This window comes from Schistocerca nitens, chromosome 9 (genome assembly GCF_023898315.1).
Source record: "Schistocerca nitens isolate TAMUIC-IGC-003100 chromosome 9, iqSchNite1.1, whole genome shotgun sequence".
In the NCBI taxonomy this organism is placed as follows: Eukaryota; Metazoa; Arthropoda; class Insecta; order Orthoptera; family Acrididae; genus Schistocerca; species Schistocerca nitens.
Window position 1 is genome coordinate 246,147,864 of NC_064622.1, and position 20,463 is coordinate 246,168,326.

The 20,463-nt window shown below is 43.5% G+C and overlaps 1 protein-coding gene across 4 annotated transcripts in view; it reads right to left on the bottom strand.

The window, feature by feature from the left end:
- Positions 1–20,463, bottom strand: part of LOC126203420 (uncharacterized) — a 501,622-nt gene that overhangs the window by 121,195 nt on the left and 359,964 nt on the right. For all 4 annotated transcript variants that reach the window (XM_049937727.1, XM_049937726.1, XM_049937728.1 and 1 more), the window contains one exon: positions 3,131–3,370. In XM_049937727.1, the coding sequence (XP_049793684.1) occupies positions 3,131–3,370 (240 nt within the window). The remainder of the gene's footprint in view (positions 1–3,130; positions 3,371–20,463) is intronic.

The following is a 20,463-nucleotide window of genomic DNA, read 5'->3' on the forward strand; positions in this document are numbered from 1 at the left end:
CCAAGAGTATCCACATCAACAGCAATGCCCAATTAAAGAAAATGGATAGCACATATCCGAAAATCCTCCCAGCTCATGAAATATCTTTGTCCCACAAGGAAAATTCACAATGAGCCAGAGTTCATAAACTCCTATCAAAATTACAAGAAGATTTACAGAAAGGTTTTGTTTGCGTCAAAAAATCATCAAATGACAAAACAATACTTAATGCTGAAATTAAAAGCTGAGCACCCTGGGCACTTCCTTATCTACAAAGGCTTATGCCATGAGCGACACACAACACTTTGTTCACATATGGAGGTTACTACATATTAATTTCCTGGGGTGGAATACGGCATCTTGTTCTACTGAGTCCATAACAGTCACTGCTTCTGACATTGCTTTAGAATAAATTGATGTGGCAAGCATGTCCTCTGAGTCCCCGTATGTGAACTGTCCAATTCCGCCAACGTGCATTACATATGACAACCTTTTATAGTGGAATGATTTGCATCATTGTTCCATCCTACTCATGCAAATTACGCTAGCAAGTGCCTCTATTTGGCTGTTTTATACTAATCATTGTAGTCTGTTATGATCTGAAGATGGCTTGTAGATAAGCAGAAACTATAAATCAACAAAACTATTTTTGTGACCCTGACTATCAAAGGTTTTTCTGAATCCACAGCTGTAACACAACAGATCACTAATCTCCAAATTTGACCATGTCAAATAATAAGAATGAATGAAGTGTACTTTTTAGTTAATGTAAAAAATTACAAAAACATTATTTATAAAACTAATCATTAATAATACAACAGGTTAACAGACGGAAAACAAGAAATGTTTTACTGAGTAGGGAAACCCCCCAACTTCAGGTCAAAGGATTCACTGCAGGGCAAGTGACATGATAAATCAACTATGAAATACTAATAACAGATGAGATGTAACATCTAAGGTTTTAAAATCTCTTACAAGCATTTTTTCAGTGATTAATCCCCTGTCATTTTGTCCTACCACAACGTACTCCTGCCAGTCAGTAATATCTAATAAGTCAATATTTAACTCTTTGCTAGCTATCTGGTAAACCTTTTTCATCCAATGTTTTCCTATTTTCGGTGGTTGAAAAGCTTGTCCAGATTAAAAAGGTAACCTTTGGGTATCTTCACCCATGTTGATATCTGCTGCATGTAAGCAGTGCTTTTTTCTCATATTGATCACCTGAAGGAAAAAAAATTCATATGGACATATGCCCTATTCTAAATGGGTTCTGAGAGAGAACACATCTAACATACATTTTTTTTTGGGTTAGTGGTGCACACTATGTGACTCACCCACCCAACCTCTTTCACATTCTAGCCCAACCTACCTCAACCCTACAAACAGGGTCCTATTCATTGAGTCTCAAGGACTAATAGTCTGCGCAAAACAAAGTGAGAGAATGTTAAAAATCTCGCACACTATAACTTAGGTAGTATCCCGAACTTAATAGACCTAAGTGTCTTATATCAAACTGCTTGTCTCTACTTTCTCTACACTACTGTGGTACACTGTAAGCAATGACAATGTAGTGAATAATACAGAAAATCAGTAACAATATTTATTAAATGTGTTTTACCTCACAAGAGGATACCATGACACTGGGATCACAGATTTACTTCAAACTTTGTACACCTTTAACAGGCCATTTAAAGAACATAATGTGCAAGTAGTAAGGTGCACTATTCTGGCAATTCTGAGAACTTCACAGGAGAAGTTTTACATGTCTATTAGATATGTGAGGTATGTGTGCAAAGGTGCTAGGTGTAAGAAGTTGTTGTGGTCAAGTGATTAGCATTCACACTTAATGAGAAGGTTGCGGATGAGGCGACAATTTGAATCCCGCTAACACTTAGTTTTTTAATCACTGGTCACATTTAATTTACATGAAATTGTAGTGAATTTCATATGTTATTTGATTATTAACTATTTTTAATTAATTTTTCAAAGATGAGGGAGACGCCTGGTAAGCCCAAGCCAAACCTCAATAAATAATTATGCTAATCACATTATTCATAATCAGTAATATAGTAAGTCATAATGTACTAGACCACAAGAGTAATGTACAATTACTTGTCGGATTTTCTCTCAACATAACACATTGCAGGATGGGGTATTTGTCGTACAGACATGGAATACATAAATTGAAATGGCATCTACTACAGCAAATGAATTCAGTTTCCCAGCATTTACAGGGAATTTTCAGAGTTTCAAATGGAAAACACATCTCATTGACATTTTAGAAAATTTCTCTTTTTTCTGATAGTTTGGATGCATACTATGAGTAATGCAACATTTTCGCGAATACAGGTGCTGGCAATTGGTGATGTACAGTGAAGTGGGATTTTAATAGCATCTTCACGAGAAGCAATTTATCTTTCACTCTTAATCAGAAAAGAACAGGTCTGAAGGTGCTTGATAAAGCTTTTTACTTACCTTTAGAAATAAATGTGACATGGTTGGCAAGTCGAAGTACACTTTGAGGGTATGACTTTAACTGTGCAAGTTGGAAGGCCTGCGCCATCAGTTAAGATGTCATCATATACATGCATTTTTTCGTTTACTTGTTGATAGTTATAAACATGTTTGTTCTAATAATTAAATATCATTAAAATAGTAAGTAATAAAATAATATGAAATTGACTGAACTTCATGCAACACATGTGTTTTTTTTAATTATATTACCTCTCAACTGTAATATAAACTAAATAACATGAAAAAAGATACATTAACAATTAAGTTTGAGCGGGAGTTGAACCTTCGCCTCATACACGTTTTTGTTACGAAGCTCAAATGTTAATCACTTGACCACCATGAATTCTAACATCTGTAATCTATGCACAGACACATAAAACACATAATAGGTGCATAAAATTTCTCTTGTGATTTTCTCTGAATTGCCAGAGTAATGCACCTTACTACTTGCACATTTTGTTGTTTCAATGCCCTACTAAAGGGGTATAAAGTTTGAAGTAAATCTGTAATCCCAACATCATGGCCTCTCCTCGTCCGTAATCATGCAGAATAGGACAATGTCAATATCAAGACGTTTTTTGGTTAGGGTTAGGAGCAGGGCTAAACAAACATGAATATAAAAAAATATAAAACTCACCAGTATGAGATCAAAGATCATCTGAATTGTATGAGCATCAGGTAGCATTCCAATATCAACTGCCATGTCAAAAAAATTAAATGCTCCAAACCACAAACCCCTGTTGAGCATTGATTTGAGGATATTAGAAGCAGGAACACTGAACATCTGCACACGAGCTGGAACTCCTTCACAACATTTTGGTGGGCCAGGAACACCAATTGAGAGCCACGGTTCATCAAGATCTGCTTCAATGTGAGCCTGTATGCAAAAGCAAAACAGTCTTAATCTCCTCACTAGGCATTCAATCACAGTCACAGCATTTCCTCCTGAAACAGTTACTATTATTTCACTGCCAGTCATTTCTTCACCATACAGCAATTTCCAGTTGCTAAACAGCAAACCCAGGTTGTGGTGCAAGCTGCCTTATCCAACCGCTTACAGGGGCAACAAAAATTTGATTTTCAATCCTCCACACAAATACTGACGAAATTGCATTTAAAATGCAGTCATAATCTACTCATTAAAAGATGTAATCTTACGTTAAATTAACACGGTAAAATAAGTTGCACTTAAAAACTGTATATATGGCTTGGCGCAGCATGAGCACGAATATCCAAACTATCCTTATCTGTCAGTTGAGAACCAGAACACTTCATGACTTCCAAGAAACTTGATACATAATTCCAAACCATTATGAAACTTTTTCTCACTGAGATACCCCACAAAATGACGAAGGGGAAAAAGTTTATCACTTACTACAATTAAGGTGTTCACGCAGTAAATCTGCTGCATCATGCATGACATTTTAATTATATCATTTCTCTACTAATAACTCTATTCACAACACATTTGCAAACAGGATCCACATACACCACTTAGATGTACTTGCAAAATTATGTCACTATATAAAACACAGATCAGGAGATAAGACATAGAAACACTGAGTGTGTGAAAAACTACCTTTTGCTTATAAAGTAGTGCAAATTACTCAGATTATACTCATTCAGTGTTTGATAATGACAGCACTGACAGCACTTTGCGACTTCCAACAAACTTTAAAAATAATTTCAAAATATTTCAACTTTTTCTTGCTTACATACTGAACATCAAATAATTGACACATTAACTCATATGTAAATTAATCAGAATCAGAAGCTTTTTTAAATATGCAAGTTCTATTCTTTCAAACTCAGGCAGGGGGTGACAGGTGAAAGAAATCTAAATGAGTAATGTTCTAAATGAATAACATGGCAACTAATATGATTTGGTGGTTCTGTTCTGACTGAAATATGCAAGTGACTAAGTGTTGCAGCAGCAGCAACGTTAACAAAGACTGGGCACAGCAACCAAATTGCAACATTAAGTAGTGAAGATAAATGTAACTACACTGTCATTTTTTATGTTTTCTATTGTTTCCTTAGTTGCGTTTACAGGCTACATAAAGAATACTTTTACAAACGTTGGGGCCATTTTTCTTATACCAAACCCAGGAAAAAACATCTAGTAAACACGGGCTTTAAAATGTGTAACATAAGAGGTAGGGCATTTATTCAGCTTTGAAACACGTATCTTCTACTGAAGAAGTACTCATAGCTCTTGAGGTGTGCATTTTACACTCCATGTTTATTAGACTTTTTTTATAGTTTTGGTGTAAGGAACCTATCCCCAAAATTTATAAAAGTATTTTTGAAACACCCCAACTATTCCTGGCATGTGTTTCCCCAAATGCACCTAAATGTAAGGCTGTTTTTATTGTGCCATGTGTGTTTCATTTATTTGATTTGTGAAGCATCTTAGTGGTCTGTAACTCACTTTGTTTCTGTAAACAAAATTTGTGTTATATAACAATAACAGATTTGTTACTACATTACACCTTTTTATTATTCTTTTGTTGTTACGTGAGAAAGAACTTTCTGTGGCACCAGTTTCATGATTTTAGCGTAATACTTGTTTCTACTTATGAACTGGTATCTTATTAGTGCATATGTGCCATAACTGACTTCTACTTAGATAGTATGCATACTTAGGCTGTCCAGTTTTCCCATGCACCACCTTAATGCCTAACTTCCACTGGTCACAACATTTTGGTTTGGTTCTTAACATTACTAGAAAACTTTGATGAACATATAGTCCTTGCAATGAACAAGATAGCAATAAATGACCAATTTAATGTAAGTAACAACTCATTTATCAAGGTTGCCACTAAAACAATAACAGACAACAGACGTGCAACATTCTCCCCCCCTCCTGCGCGTGCGCCCACACACACACACCCACACACACACACACACACACACACACACACACACACACACCAAAAGAATACTGAACGACATGTAGACACCAACCATACAAAAAACACACACACCAACCAAAAGAATACTAAATGACATATAGACACCAAAAGATGAACAAAAAACACAATGCTATTGTTTTAGTGACCAAACTTGATCATATGATCAATGAGTTGTTACTAGAATCGATTTGGTCATTTATTACTTTCTTGTTCAGTGTTAGGGCTCATGGTATGTGGAAGTTTTACTGTAATATTAGGGTTCTTTTGCTGTTATTGTTCATCCTAACAATTTTCACATGCCATTCTTTGTTAGATAGTTCGCATCCTGTTCTTTATTGGGTGTTCAGCAAAGAAAGAATGGCTGTTTGCTTACTTCAAACAATGGAAAATCCAGGAAGGAATAATGACAATATTACAAAAACAATAGTTGCTACTCACTACACAGCAGATATACTGAGTCGCAGGTATACACTTGAAAAGGAGTGTCACACAAAGCTTTCACTCAAACAGGCCTTCAAAAGAGCGCACGTGTAACTCACATACATGATCACAGTCTCTGGCTGCCAAGGCCAGACTGCAAACAGCAGTGCATGATGGAAGAAATAAACTAGGTGGTGGGAGTGAGGAGGAGGAGGCTGGGGCTGGGAGGGGAAGGGATAGCAGGGTAGGTGTGAGGGATGGCCAAGTGCTGCTTGTGGGAGCATACAGGGATGAAATGGGGAGAGGGTAGGACAAGAATGTCTAGTCAGAGGTTGGACAGTGGGTAAGTGGCAGGAGGGGAGGGGGAGGAGGGGGAGGAGATTGAAAAGGAGAGAAATAAAAACACTGTGGCTGTGTTGGTGGAATAGAGGGCTGTGTAGTGCTGGAATGGGAACAGGGAAGTACATAGGAGGGTAATGGGAACATAGGGTATATTGTAGGGAGAATTCACCACCTGTGCAATCCATAAAAGCTGGTACTGGTAGGAAGAATCCAGATGGAACAACCTGTGAAGCAGTCACTGAAATGAAGAACATCGTGTTGGGTGGTGTGCTCAGCAATGGGATGGTCCAGCTGTCTCTTGGCCACAGTTTGTTGGCGGCCATTCATGCAGAAAGACAGCTTGTTGATTGTCATGCCCACATCGAATGCAACACAGTGGTTGCAACTTAGCTTGTAGATCACGTGGCCGGTTTCACAGGTAGTCCTTGATGGAACAGGTGATGCTTGTGACCGCACTGGAGTAGGTGCTACTGAGAGGATATAGGGGACAGGTCTTGCATCTAGGTCTATTACAGGGATATGAGCCATGAGGCAAGGGGTTGGGAGCAGGAGTTGTATAGAGAGGTGGAGGTCAACATTGAGAAACTCTTCTTGTTAGGAGGACCGGGTGAAATAAATGGGGAAGGTGTTGAAGCTCTGGAGGAATGTGGATAGGGCATCCTCAACCTTGATCCAGATCACGAAGATGTCATCAATGAATCTGAATTACATGCGGGGTTTGGGATTCTGGGTGGTTAGAAAGGATTCCTCTAGATAGCCCATGAACAGGTTGGCTTTGGACAGTGCCATGTGTGTGCTCATAGCTGTACCCCGGATTTGTTAGTAGGTAATGTCTCTAATGGAGAAGTAATGGTGGGTGAGGATATAGTCGGTTGTGGCTACTAGGAAGGAGGTGAATGGTTTGGAATCCGTGGGGCAATGGGAAATATAGCGTTCAATAGCTGTGCGGCCATGGGCGATATGGACGTTAGTGTAAAGGCAGGTGGCAACAATAGTGGCGAGCACGGCACCATGTGATAAAGGAACAGGAACTGTGGAGAGTCAGTAGAGGAAATGATTAATATATTTTGTATAGGAGGGTGGGTAGCAGGTAAGAGGCTGAAGATGTTGGTTTACTGTTTGATTTACTGTATTGACTGTGTAGTTCTGTGGTGAAACATACAATAGGTGGGTGCATCTTAATTACTAACTACAGAGCATAAGGGTACCCCTTTCTTTATTAATCTTTGGCAGACCATACAACCTAGGTGGAATGGCAGCACCAGGATGAAGCTTTTTGCACAAATCTTCTGATAAATTACTCATTTTCCAAAATGATGCAGTCTTGCGGTCAATTCTTTCTGTGGGGTTGCTGCATAACTTTCTGTAAGCCGAGTCTTTGAGCAGCGAATCCATTTTAAAGACATAATCATCCCACATAAGAACATGGGAGGCTTCCATTCTTGGATGTAATGGTTTACAAAAAACGTTATGGTACTCTGGGACATAGTGTTCACAAAAATCTGACTCATACCAAACAGACTGGCATATCGACAGTTGCCATCCACTGCACCACCAAAATAGTACCTTTAGGACTCTGGTACACACAGCATATGCTATTTCCAATGCGGACAGTATAAACCATGAATTTGTGCAATTGGCAGCTGTGTTTAAGAAGAATGGACACTGAGATGCAGATTCGTTGGGTTATGGAGCTTGGACCATCCCTGGAGGTGCATGAACAGCAGCATCGATCTGTTGCCTTTATTCCTTATGCTGGAGACATATCCTTGGAGACTGGAAGAATTTTATGGACTTAACGTTAAGAGTGTGATCTGTCTAACTTCCACGATTAAGACACTACTCAGCTCTGTCAAAGATGATTTGGGACCTAGGAAGACTGAAATATGCAAAATTCCATTAGTGTTGCGCAGTTAAGCACAGGTTCATGGAACATCGCCATCACACAATATTACAACAGCCTAAAAAATCAGTGGTAGCCCAACAATGTTTAAATGGGGGACACGGATGAAATTTGACAAGACTGATAGATGCCACTTGTAACGGAACATATTAAAGGCTTTACTTTACCGAAGTATGCGATACGCTCCAAATTCAACCAGTTTAATGAATATTTATGATTATAGAAAAGTTATTGTGTATGTTAATAATGATTGCATAACATGTCTCCATAAACAGTCAACCCATTAAATTATAATGAATAACTGACCCACACAAAAGTTAATATCACTTGATCACTGATACAGCAAATGTCATCATGTAAAAACACTAAGTTCATCTTAAATAATTAATATGAAGTACGAAAAATAGTGGCCAACTTAGGTATTTTGGATCTCCTTAAATAAAAATCACCCAGTGAAACCTATTTGTTCACTAGGAGCGTTTTCACTCAGTATTCACGTAATCAATCCTATTTTAGACGAAAACCAATGTAATTCTTAATCATTCATGTTACTTACTTATTTATGCAAATTAGAGAAGTCAATTGACAAACTTCTAAAAAACGGCCTTTTTGTAACAAAGAATTATTCTGTCAAGTCAACAAATCTGTCTGTCATTTTAATAACATGTTAAATTATGTCACTCGATGCAAATTAATAACTTTTCTGCACAAATTATGATAACAGATGTACATGTGACTTATAAACTATATCTCTTTTTAGTAGTTCTTTGACAATGTTATAAATACGGGCAGTCGGAGGCAGTCAGGGGCAGTCGGAATGTCACTTTGGTGAAGTGTGTTTCTGTGTTATTGTTTGGGATGGAAAAACAATGCAAAGAACATGTAAAGGAAGTACTACTTTGTGTTGTGTTATGGTCTTTGGTGGACAGTGGAATTAAGATGGCCACCAAAGTAATAAATATTTGATGTTTACATATGTGTTGGTTTCGTTTGTTCTTTATCATCAAAAGCAAATAAAAAACACGGGACCTCATATTTTTAACCCTAGACAACCAGATTTAGAGCCAGCATCAGCATCGAGACACAGCAGCGATCCAGCAAGCAGCAGCGATTACTACAATGCATTTTAATGGCGCCAACCTAACATCAAGTGCTAACAAGCTCCGTAAATGGGAGTGAAATAGTGCGATTACAGCAATTAGCAATATCAACGACTAGGCGACCATTACACACTACTGGTTTCCTGAACAGTGTTTACAAAAGGGTGATAAAAATTATGTTGGCAGAAAATGCAGAATAATACAGACAAGATTTTTTCCTCTAATAGGGCATGGAACCCTGTACTGGCATGGCTGTGTCAAGTGTTCTACTAGGGGCTGTGCCACCACCCTAGCCTTGAGAGCAGCACTTGTGGTGGGTGACACATGCACTCTGTATTGAATGGAGGCCAATACAGGACAACTATCTGCAGCCTTTGTATCAGTTTTCATCAGGACTCAACAGCAGCAGTGTTCTCCTGAAGATGGGGGACAAGGAGAACACCAAAACATAGAATCAGGTTGATTTTAGAATCTGGCAGCAAACCCAAGGAGACTACCAGGAAAGAAGTTTATTGTTATAATGGAATTTTGGTCAGTCTAAGTCCACAAGAGCCACTAGCTTAAAGCTGCTGATGCTTATAAGCATTTCCACAATCAGCAAACAAGTGTGCCAGTCACTTATAAGTGCAACTGTCCACAGGTGTATTATGCAGTCAAGCTGTGAACACTTCTTTATACAGTTAGAAAAAGGTCCAGGAACAGTTTTTTGTGCCTACAATTTTGTTTTCTTGTGATTAGTTGTCCAGAATGTACACAATTCGATATGGTAGCCAAATAACTGACACTGAGACCTTCAAATGTTAAAACACGTAAAAAGAATGAAAAATTTACACACGATCAGTTACTGAACATATTAGAAGATAGTGACTTTGAATTTGAAGATGACGATTTGGAATAAGATTCATCGAATAATGAGAATGTAGAAACTGGACAGAGAGATGACAGTGTGGTTGGTTGGTTGGTTTGTGGGATTAGAGGGACCAGACTGCGATGGTCATCGGTCCCTTTCTCCAAAAAAAATTAAAACCGCCCAAAGAGAATAAAAAACAAACAGCAGGAAAGACGTCAGACGACACAGGACGAGAAAGACTCCGACAGAGATCAGACAAAACAAAGTAAAACACACAGAGTGTGACGGTGGTTGGCCGACCATAGAGAAAAAAGAGGAAAAGCCAACCACCAAGAACACATTAAAAACTCAGTGTAAAATCAGAGGCTAAAAGCCAGAATCAACGCTAAAAAACAAACACTCAGATTAAACTATAAAAACCCCCTGCCCGAATATATCGCAAAACTAAGTCCACCATGGCAGAGTCATCTAGTAAAAGGGCAGGGAGCGTGTCAGGCAGTGCGAACGTCTGCCTGAGCACAGCTAAAAGCGGACACTCCAATAAAATGTGCACCACAGATAAAACGGAGCCGCAGCGACACAGAGATGGGTCCTCACGGCGCAATAAGTGGCCGTGTGTCAGCCGAGTGTGCCCAATGCGCAGCCGGCAGAGGACAACAGACTCCTGGTGGGAGACCCGAATGGACGACCGCCACACAGTCGTCGACGCCTTGATACAACGGAGTTTGTTCAGTATGGGCAGGTTGCGCCATTCAGCGTCCCATAAAGCGAAAATTTTGCGGCGTAATAGTGCCCGCAAATCAGTCGCCGGGAGGCCAATCTCCAGAGGTGGTTGACTGGTGGCCTCTTTCACCAGGCGGTCAACATTCTCATTCCCGGGGATCCCAACATGGCCTGGGGTCCAAACAAAGACCACAGAGCGGCCGCAACGGTCAAGAGTAGACAGGGACTCCTGGATAGCCATCACGAGACGGGAACGAGGGAAACACTGGTCGAGAGCTCGTAAACTGCTCAGGGAGTCGCTACAGATAGCAAAGGACTCACCTGAGCAGGAGCGGATATACTCTAGTGCTCGAAAGATGGCGACCAGCTCAGCAGTGTAAACGCTGCAGCCAGCCGCCAAGGAACGTTGTTCGGACTGGTCCCCTAGAGTGAGCGCATAACCGACACGACCAGCAACCACCGAACCGTCAGTGCAAACAATTCCAGAGCCCTGATACGTGGCCAGGATGGAAGAAAAGCAGCGGCGGAAGGCCTCTGGAGGGACTGAGTCCTTTGGGCCCTGTGCCAAGTCGAGCCGAAGGTAAGAGCGAGGAACACACCATGGGGGTGTACGCAAAGTGGCCTGGAAAGAAGGTGGAACAGGGAAAAATCCAAGCCCGGAGAGAAGCTCCTTAACGCGCACGGCGATCGGACAACCCGACCGGGGCCGACACTCTGGCAGATGGACGACCGACTGCGGGAACAGCACACGGTAATTTGGATGCCCGGGCAAGCTAAAAACATGGGCAGCATAAGCAGCCAGTAATTGTTCGCGTCGGAACCGCAGTGGAGGGACACCTGCCTCCACTAGTAAGCTGTCCACAGGGCTGGTGCGGAAAGCACCAGTGGCAAGGCGTATCCCGCTGTGGAGAATTGGGTCCAGCACCCGCAACGCAGACGGGGATGCTGAGCCATATGCCAGGCACCCATAATCCAGACGGGACTGGATTAACGCCTGGTAGAGCCGTAACAGGGTAGAGCGGTCGGCGCCCCAGCGGGTGCGGCTCAAACATCGCAGTGCATTGAGATGCCGCCAACACGCCTGTTTGAGCTGCCGGATATGAGGCAGCCAAGTCAACCGGGCATCGAAAACCACCCCCAAAAACCTGTGGGTCTCCACCACAGCAAGGAGTTCGTCGGCAAGATAAAGCCGCGGCTCAGGATGGACTGTTCGGCGCCGGCAGAAATGCATAACGCGGGTCTTGGCTGCTGAAAACCGAAACCCATGCGCTACAGCCCAAGACTGCGCCTTACGGATAGCGCCCTGTAGCTGACGTTCAACCGCTGCAATGCCAGTAGAGCTGTAGTAAAGGCAGAAGTCGTCAGCATACAGGGAAGCAGAGACAGAATTTCCCATGGCCGCAGCAAGCCCGTTAATGGCTATTAAAAACAGACAGACACTTAAAACAGAACCCTGTGGCACACCGTTCTCCTGGACGTGGGAGGAACTATACGAGGCCGCGACTTGCACGCGGAAGGTACGACACGACAGAAAATTGCGGATAAAAATCGGCAGAGGACCCCGAAGACCCCATCCATGAAGCGTAGAAAGGATGTGATGACGCCATGTCATATCGTACGCCTTCCGCATGTCGAAAAAGACAGCGACCAGGTGCTGACGGCGGGCAAAGGCAGTACGGATGGCCGACTCCAGGCTCACCAGATTGTCGGTGGCGGAGCGGCCTTTACGGAACCCACCCTGAGACGGAGCCAGAAGGCCCCGAGACTCCAGTAGCCAATTCAAGCGCCGGCTCACCATCCGTTCAAGCAACTTGCAAAGAACGTTGGTGAGGCTAATGGGACAGTAGCTGTCCACCTCCAGAGGGTTCTTTCCAGGCTTCAAAACGGGGATGACAATGCCTTCCCGCCATTGCGACGGAAACTCCCCCTCGACCCAAAGACGGTTGTAAAGATCGAGAAGGTGCCGCTGGCAGTCCACTGAAAGGTGTTTCAGCATCTGACAGTGGATGCCATCTGGCCCAGAAGCGGTATCAGAGCAAGCAGCTAGGGCACTGCGAAATTCCCACTCACTAAATGAAGCATTGTAAGATTCTGGGTGGTTGGTGCGAAACGAAAGGCTCCAACGTTCCATCCGCTCTTTAATGGAGCGGAAGGCCTGGGGGTAATTCAATTCGCAGAAGCGGAACTCATAGCAAAATGCTCTGCTAAGCGATTTGCAATGACGTCGGAGTCAGTACAAACTGCTCCATTCAGTGAGAGCGCAAGGACGCTGACAGGTGGCCGATAGCCATAGACGCATCGAATCTTGGTCCAGACCTGCGATGGAGTGACATGGAGGCCAATGGTGGACACATACCGCTCCCAGCACTCCTTGCCTTGGCGGATAAGGAGGCGGGCCCGCGCACGCAGCCGTTTGAAGGCGATAATGTGGTCTATGGAGGGATGTCGCTTGTGACGCTGGAGCGCCCGCCGGCGATCGTTAATCGCTTCAGCGATCTCAGGCGACCACCAAGGCACAGCCTTCCGCCGAGGGGACCCAGAGGAATGGGGAATGGCAGATTCGGCGGCAGTAACGATGCCGGTGGCGACCGATTGAACCACCGCATCAATGTCATCAGTAGAGAGAGGCTCAAAAGCGGCAGTGGAGGAGAACAAGTCCCAGTCAGCCTTATTCATAGCCCATCTGCTAGGGCGCCCAGAAGAGTGACGCTGTGGTAGTGACAGAAAGATCGTAAAGTGGTCACTACCACACAGGTCGTCATGCACACTCCATTGGACAGACGGTAAGAGGCTATGGCTACAGATTGAAAGGTCAATGGCGGAGTAGGTGCCATGCGCCACACTGAAGTGTGTGAAGGCACCATCATTTAACAGCGAGAGATCGAGCTGCGACAATAAATGCTCAACGATGGCGCCTCGACCTGTTGCCACTGACCCACCCCACAGAGGGTTATGGGCGTTGAAGTCGCCCAATAGCAAGAAAGGTGGCGGCAATTGGGCGACCAGTGCAGCCAGGACATGCTGCGAGACATCACCATCCGGTGGAATGTAAAGACTGCATACGGTAACAGCCTGTGGCGTCCACACGCGTACAGCGACAGCCTCTAAAGGCGTCTGGAGAGGGACAGACTCGCTGTGCAGAGTGTGAAGGACATATATGCAGACGCCACCAGACACCCTTTCGTAAGCTGCTCAGTTCTTATAATAACCCCGATAGCCACGGAGGGCGGGGGTTCGCATTGCTGGAAACCAAGTTTCCTGGAGAGCAATGCAGAAGAAAGGGTGAAGGCTGATAAGTTGGCGGAGCTCAGCTAGATGGTGGAAGAAACCGCTGCAGTTCCACTGGAGGATGGTATTGGCCATGGCTGGGAAAGGCGTGACGGGACTGGGAAGGCAGATTACGCCGCCGGGTCACCTGCTGCCTCCGATTGAGCACCCGCGCTAGTGCTATTCATGGCGTCTGAGGGACCGGCGAGATCGAGGTCCCCAGCGGACGCCAGAATCTCCACCTCGTCCTCAGACGCAGAGCTGGAAGGTTGCGGTGGGGTGGCTGCCACCGCGAGTTCCTTGGGCTTAGAGCTCTTCTTCTTTGGTTTCTCACGCTGCTCCTTGGGTTTAACTGGCTGGGAGGGCTTCACCGATTCAGTCTCCGGGACTGAGGAGGATCGTGAAGCCCTTCGACCAGCTGATTGTGGGCACTTACGCCACTGTCGGTCGTCAGCCTTCCTGCTGGTGGAAACCTGGGAAGGGAGGGACCCAAGGGACCCCTTGCGAGCGTGAGAAGCCGAAGAAGTTGGACACTTCTCCGGCTTAGAAGCAGGGACGGACGTCCCTGATGGGGGGGATGGTGTTGCCCCTGAGGTAGGTGGCGCAGGAGCAACCTGGTGGGTAGAGCCCCCCACTGGCAAGGGGGCAGGAGGAGTTGTACCACTCAGCGATCCGGCCGGAAGTCGCGAAACTGATGGGGCGAGCACAGGTGTTGTAGCAGCGGCATAGGAAGATGTCATTCTCACTGGATGTAATCGGTCGTATTTCCTTTTGGCCTCAGTATAAGTCAGTCGGTCCAGGGTCTTGTATTCCATGATTTTGCGCTCTTTCTGGAATATTCTGCAGTCCGGCGAGCAAGGTGAATGGTGCTCCCCGCAGTTGACGCAGATGGGAGGCGGGGCACATGGAGTATCGGGATGAGATGGGCGTCCGCAATCTCAACATGTGAGGCTGGAAGTGCAGCGGGAAGACATATGGCCGAACTTCCAGCACTTGAAGCACCGCATCGGGGGAGGGATATAGGGCTTGACGTCACATCGGTAGACCATCACCTTGACCTTTTCCGGTAACGTATCAACCTCGAAGGCCAAGATGAAGGCACCGGTAGCAACCTGATTGTCCCTCGGACCCCGATGAACGCGCCGGACGAAATGAACACCTCTACGTTCTAAGTTGGCGCGCAGCTCGTCATCAGACTGCAAAAGGAGGTCCCTATGGAAAATAACACCCTGGACCATATTTAAACGTTAACATCCCCCAACTTGTCACAAGCAAGTAACCTGCGTGACTGGGCGGAGGATGCCGTTTGTATCAGTACTGACCCAGAGCGCATTTTAGACAAGCCCTCCACCTCCCCAAACTTGTCCTCTAAATGCTCTACGAAGAACTGAGGCTTTGTGGAGAGAAAAGACTCCCCATCAGCTCTCGTGCAAACTAAGAATCGGGGCGAATAACTATTACCTCCATCCTGAGACTTACGCTCTTCCCACGGCGTGGCCAGGGAGGGGAACGTTTTTGGATCGTACTTCTGAGCATTAAATTGAGCCCGAGAACGCTTAGAGACTGCTGGCGGCTGGCCGCCAGCGAGAGATGATGTACCACGCTTCATTGCGGGTCATCCGCCCTGATGCCACCTACTCCGACCAAGGGCCCTCCCCACGGGCGCCACCCAGCCACAGCAAAGGCCACCTGGCAGGATGGCCGTTGCCGGGAGTCCCGATACCCCAGGAGGATAGGCATCTACTCCTTGGCATACGTGGGGAGTTAACGGCACAGGCATCAGTAGAGCGATCCCTGTGTTGTCAGGGGGCTACAACCAACAGGGTACATGGCGGCCCCACCACAACGGACTGGCTACCGTGCTGGATCTCAGGTGCAAAACTGTCCAAGGTCGTCGTCGCAGTTAAAAGAAACACTGCAGAGTGCAGCGTGGTAATCGCCCAAGAGATCGAAAATGAGCAGGACACCATTGCAACGACGAGAAAGCCGGCTAAAGGTCTAATTGCACGACAGATACAGTGCACCATGTAAGGTGCCCTTCCCCAATTGGCTCGCTCTTTGGAATAATTTAGAAAGATGGAGGTCAAACCCGAGAGGGGACCATCATATAAGGCCAAAACAGTGGAGACTCCTTTTAGTCGCCTCTTACGGCACGCAGGAATACCGCGGGCCTATTCTAACCCCCGAACCCGCAGGGGGGAGATGACAGTGTGGAAGCAGAGCTATCAAATATGACTCGTGACAATGCAGAATAGGAAGATACGGATGATAATGGTGGTGTTAGTGATTATGATGAAGATAATGATGATGAACCCACACTTGCCGAAGTTTATAAATCAGGCAAGACTTAGTATGACAAACCATACAACATAACAAACCATACCACAGGAAGCATCAGCCACTAACAAAAGGAGGATTTTTACTTATCCTACTAGCAAAACAAAAATGGATTTTTTTAGGCCACTACTTACAGGTGACATGCTTCAGTGTAAAGCTAATGAAACTAATGACAACTTTTTGAATATATTTCTGAGTGAAAATACAAAGGATAGGTCTAGTATTTGTAGAAACCTGATAGTGCAGAATAAATATTGTCTTCTTGAGTATTTCATTACATATGGGTACCATATTTACTCGAATCTAAGCCGCACCTGAAATATGAGACTCAAAACCAAGGAAAAAAAAAAAAAAATCCCGAATCTAAGCTGCACCTGAAATTTAAGACTCGAAATTCAAGGGGAGGTAAAAGTTTTAGACCGCACCTCCAAATCGAAACAAAGTTGGTCCATTGTAACTTGAGACACAATTTAGGTCAAATGGATGAAGATACAGCTACAGTAGTTTGGTTTGAGTCGTAAGTTTAACAGTTAAGCTTTACCAGGTAGCCATTGCTAGGTGTCAGGCACGCTGTCTGTATTCCTTTTTCACATGCTTCGTCTGGTCTGAATCGATTGCTTATTTTGCTTTGATCTGATAACTGCTGTTCTCTTTGTTATAGGTGTTTACATCACTCCAAGCTGAAAATGCATTATCGTACTGTGTCATGCACTGTTCGATGCATTCTGATATCGAGTGTTTACGACCTGTCACCGCTCGCGGCATGGCAGGCTTTTGTGCGCGCTACCGCCGCTTACAATAAAAAAAAAAAAAAAAAAAAAAGAGAGAGGAATTGTCTCATAAGCGAAACAATGGCAAGTGACTGCTATTTGTTGTTACTTACACTGCTGCTTTCTTTGACAATGATCAACAAGAACCAAATAATGGACCGCGTATGATAGAAGATATTCTGAACGAGAGTTTAGCAAAAAATTTTCTTCGTTTGAAAATCTTTGCAGACACCTCTTTAGTACATTACATTCTGCACATAAATTAGAGGAGTCATCTTAGATTCAAAAATCTAGTCAGTTGCTGTGCTTCGTTTCTGACTGTATCACTATTCAGCATAAGAATAATACGAATACCAGCATCTGAAGAAATTGCAACCACGACACATTGGAGAAGTGAAAGGGTGTATACAGGCTGAAGAACTATGTTAGTCCACTGTGATTTTTTGAGAACTGGTCTGTAGTCCTCCCACAAGAAATACAAGGGTATCATTGGAGTAATGATCAGGTTCCAATTTTTCCAGGAGTGACATATTTTCAAACCAAGACCACAACTGTTGCAGTTATAAGTGATGACACAGGACATGACACGGCACATGCTTTGCTAGTACTGCGCAAAATTCAACTGCAAACATGAGCAGAGAAAAATCATAATTATTTCTGATGGTGCTCCTAGTCATTTTAAAAATCGTTACCAGCTTCTTGAATTGAGTAAGTTGCTCGCACCAACTGACTGGGTATACACTGCTACCGGTAATGGGAAGGGCTTTGTGATGATGTAGGTGGTCTGCTGAAGACCGAATACAGCTGTGAATCAGAATGCTGAGGATTTTACGAGAGTCATGAAATCTTACACATCCACAGCCCTCATTCTTTTGTCCAAAGAGGAAATCTAAGAATTCCATGAGTAGAAAAAATAAGAATGGTCCAAACCACTCCTGTGAAACAAATTCAGAAGATACATTTTTGGACTCAAAGTGATGGGCAAATTCATATTGCATGCACTTTAATGAGCAAGAAAGAACTTTCATTTGTTTGACCAACACCTCAGAAACAGCAGGATAATATCCAGATTCACAACCTGAGAAGGGGGATGTTTCTGGCATGTGTGTATGACTGTGGCTGGTGGATCGCAGAGATTATAGACATCAGCTATGAGTTAAACGAAATTGTAGTGAACTTTATGCTACCACTTGGACCAGCTGCTGGATATAGGTTTCCAGCTGAAGGACAACGGTGCCATCAGTGCTCACTTCCTGTTTAAGTGCTCCAGTTCCTATTGGTTCCACAGAAAGGCATAACTCTATATCAAAGGAAGATACTGAAGCAGTGGAATACATTTTTAGTTCATTGACTGGCTACTTTCAGTACAAAACAGAGTACACAGACTTATAATTGAAACCTTTACATCTTTGGAGCTTTCACAGGTTTTATGTATGGCAAAAATTTCAATTGTTTATAAAACCTGTTCAACCTAAAAGTGGAAGCTCTCCTTTTCAGGGAATGTAGAACTATATGGTACTAACCAACAGAGAATAAATTAAAATATCATGGATTGGCATTTTTGGAAAAAACAAATTCCATACATTATAAAAATGCTCAGAATGCTAGAGTAAAAGAACTTTGACAGATGAGTCCAAGTGGAGGATTTCTTTGCAATAAAGTAATTATCGTTCAAATAAAAAGTAAACCAACAAAATATCTAGAACTGTTCCAGAGACACAGCATTTTAAAATTTTTTCCAAAATTCGCCTCTTCAAAATGGTATGTGCAGTGTCATCTTTGGAGGGCTGTATCTCGGAGCAGAATTTTTTTAAGGGGGTGGGGGGGGGCGGAGGGGGGGGGGGAAGCGTGATCCTTACTTAGTCCTTCATTTTAACATATGCTACTATGAAGGTAACATTTTTTCCTAGTAGCCTTCCGGAATTGATATGGACTATGCTGGTAAAACACCAAATCTCTCAACATCACTGCGACTGGAAAAAGATCTTGCAAGAATGGGACAGACAACGACTGAAGAGAATCTTTCAATGTGACAGAAGCACAACCCTTCTGTAAATTGCTGCAGATTTCAATGCTGGGCCATCAACAAGGGTCAATGTGTGAACCATTCAACGAAACATCATTGATACAGGCTTCCGGAGCCGAAGACCCACTCTTGTACCCTTGATGACTGCACGATACAAAATTTTACAGTTCGCCTGGGCCCATCAACACTGACATTGGACTGTTGATGACTGGAAACATGTTGCCTGGTTAGATGAGTCTCGTTTCAAATTGTATCGAGCAAATGGACATGTATGGGTATGGAGACAACCTCCTGAATCCGGAGGCTCCATAATGGTGTGGGGCATGTGCAGTTGGAGTTATATGGACTCCCAATATTGTCTCGATACAACTCTAACAGATGACATGTATGTAAGCATCCTGTCTGATCATCTTCATCCACTCATGTCCATTGTGCATTCTGATGGGCTTTGGCAATTCCAGCAGGACAATGCAAAAGCCCACACATCTTGAATTGCTACAGAATGGCTCCAGGAACACTCTTCTGAGTTTAAACACTTCTGCTGACCACCAAACTCCCCATTCATGAACATTATTGAGCATATCTGGGATGCCTTGCAACATGCTGTTCTCCACCTCCTCATACTCTTATGGATTTATCGACAGCCTGAAGGATTCATGGTGCCAATTCCCTCCAGCACTACTTCAGACATCAGTTGAGTCCATGGCAACTGGTGTTGCGGCACTACTGCATGTTCCTGAGGGTCCTACACGATATTACGCAGGTGAACCAGTTTCTTTGGCTCTTCAGTGTATATCATGAAAGACATAAATATGGCATCAAAATGTGTAAGGTAAAAAATCTGGATGGTGTACTTTATTCAAGCAGATGCTTAACGATATGGGTGGGAAAATCTTTGATGGAAAATTCATGTATTTCTAACAGGATAAGCTGCATTTACGTACCAATTATCACAACAGCTCTGCAGCACTAAAATTGTACTAAATATGGAAATACAATGCAATGGAACACTACAGTGGAATAGGAAATCTGCAAAACAGGGTTAAGGAAAGACAGTTTCTCACTATTCCCAAAGACTGATGATCAGAAAATGGAAGGACTGATGATAGATTAGTTAATCCCTACAAAAGTTCATAACATCATGGTACAGATTATGAATCCACATAGCAAACAGTTACAAAATCACTATCAATTGTCAAATACAATACAAATAGGCCTGATAGTGATGGGCAGTAGCAGATGCTATTTCATTATTTATGCAAGTGGCTGACCATTAGCTGACCTATTCCTCTGCGTTTTTCCATATGCATTGTCTGT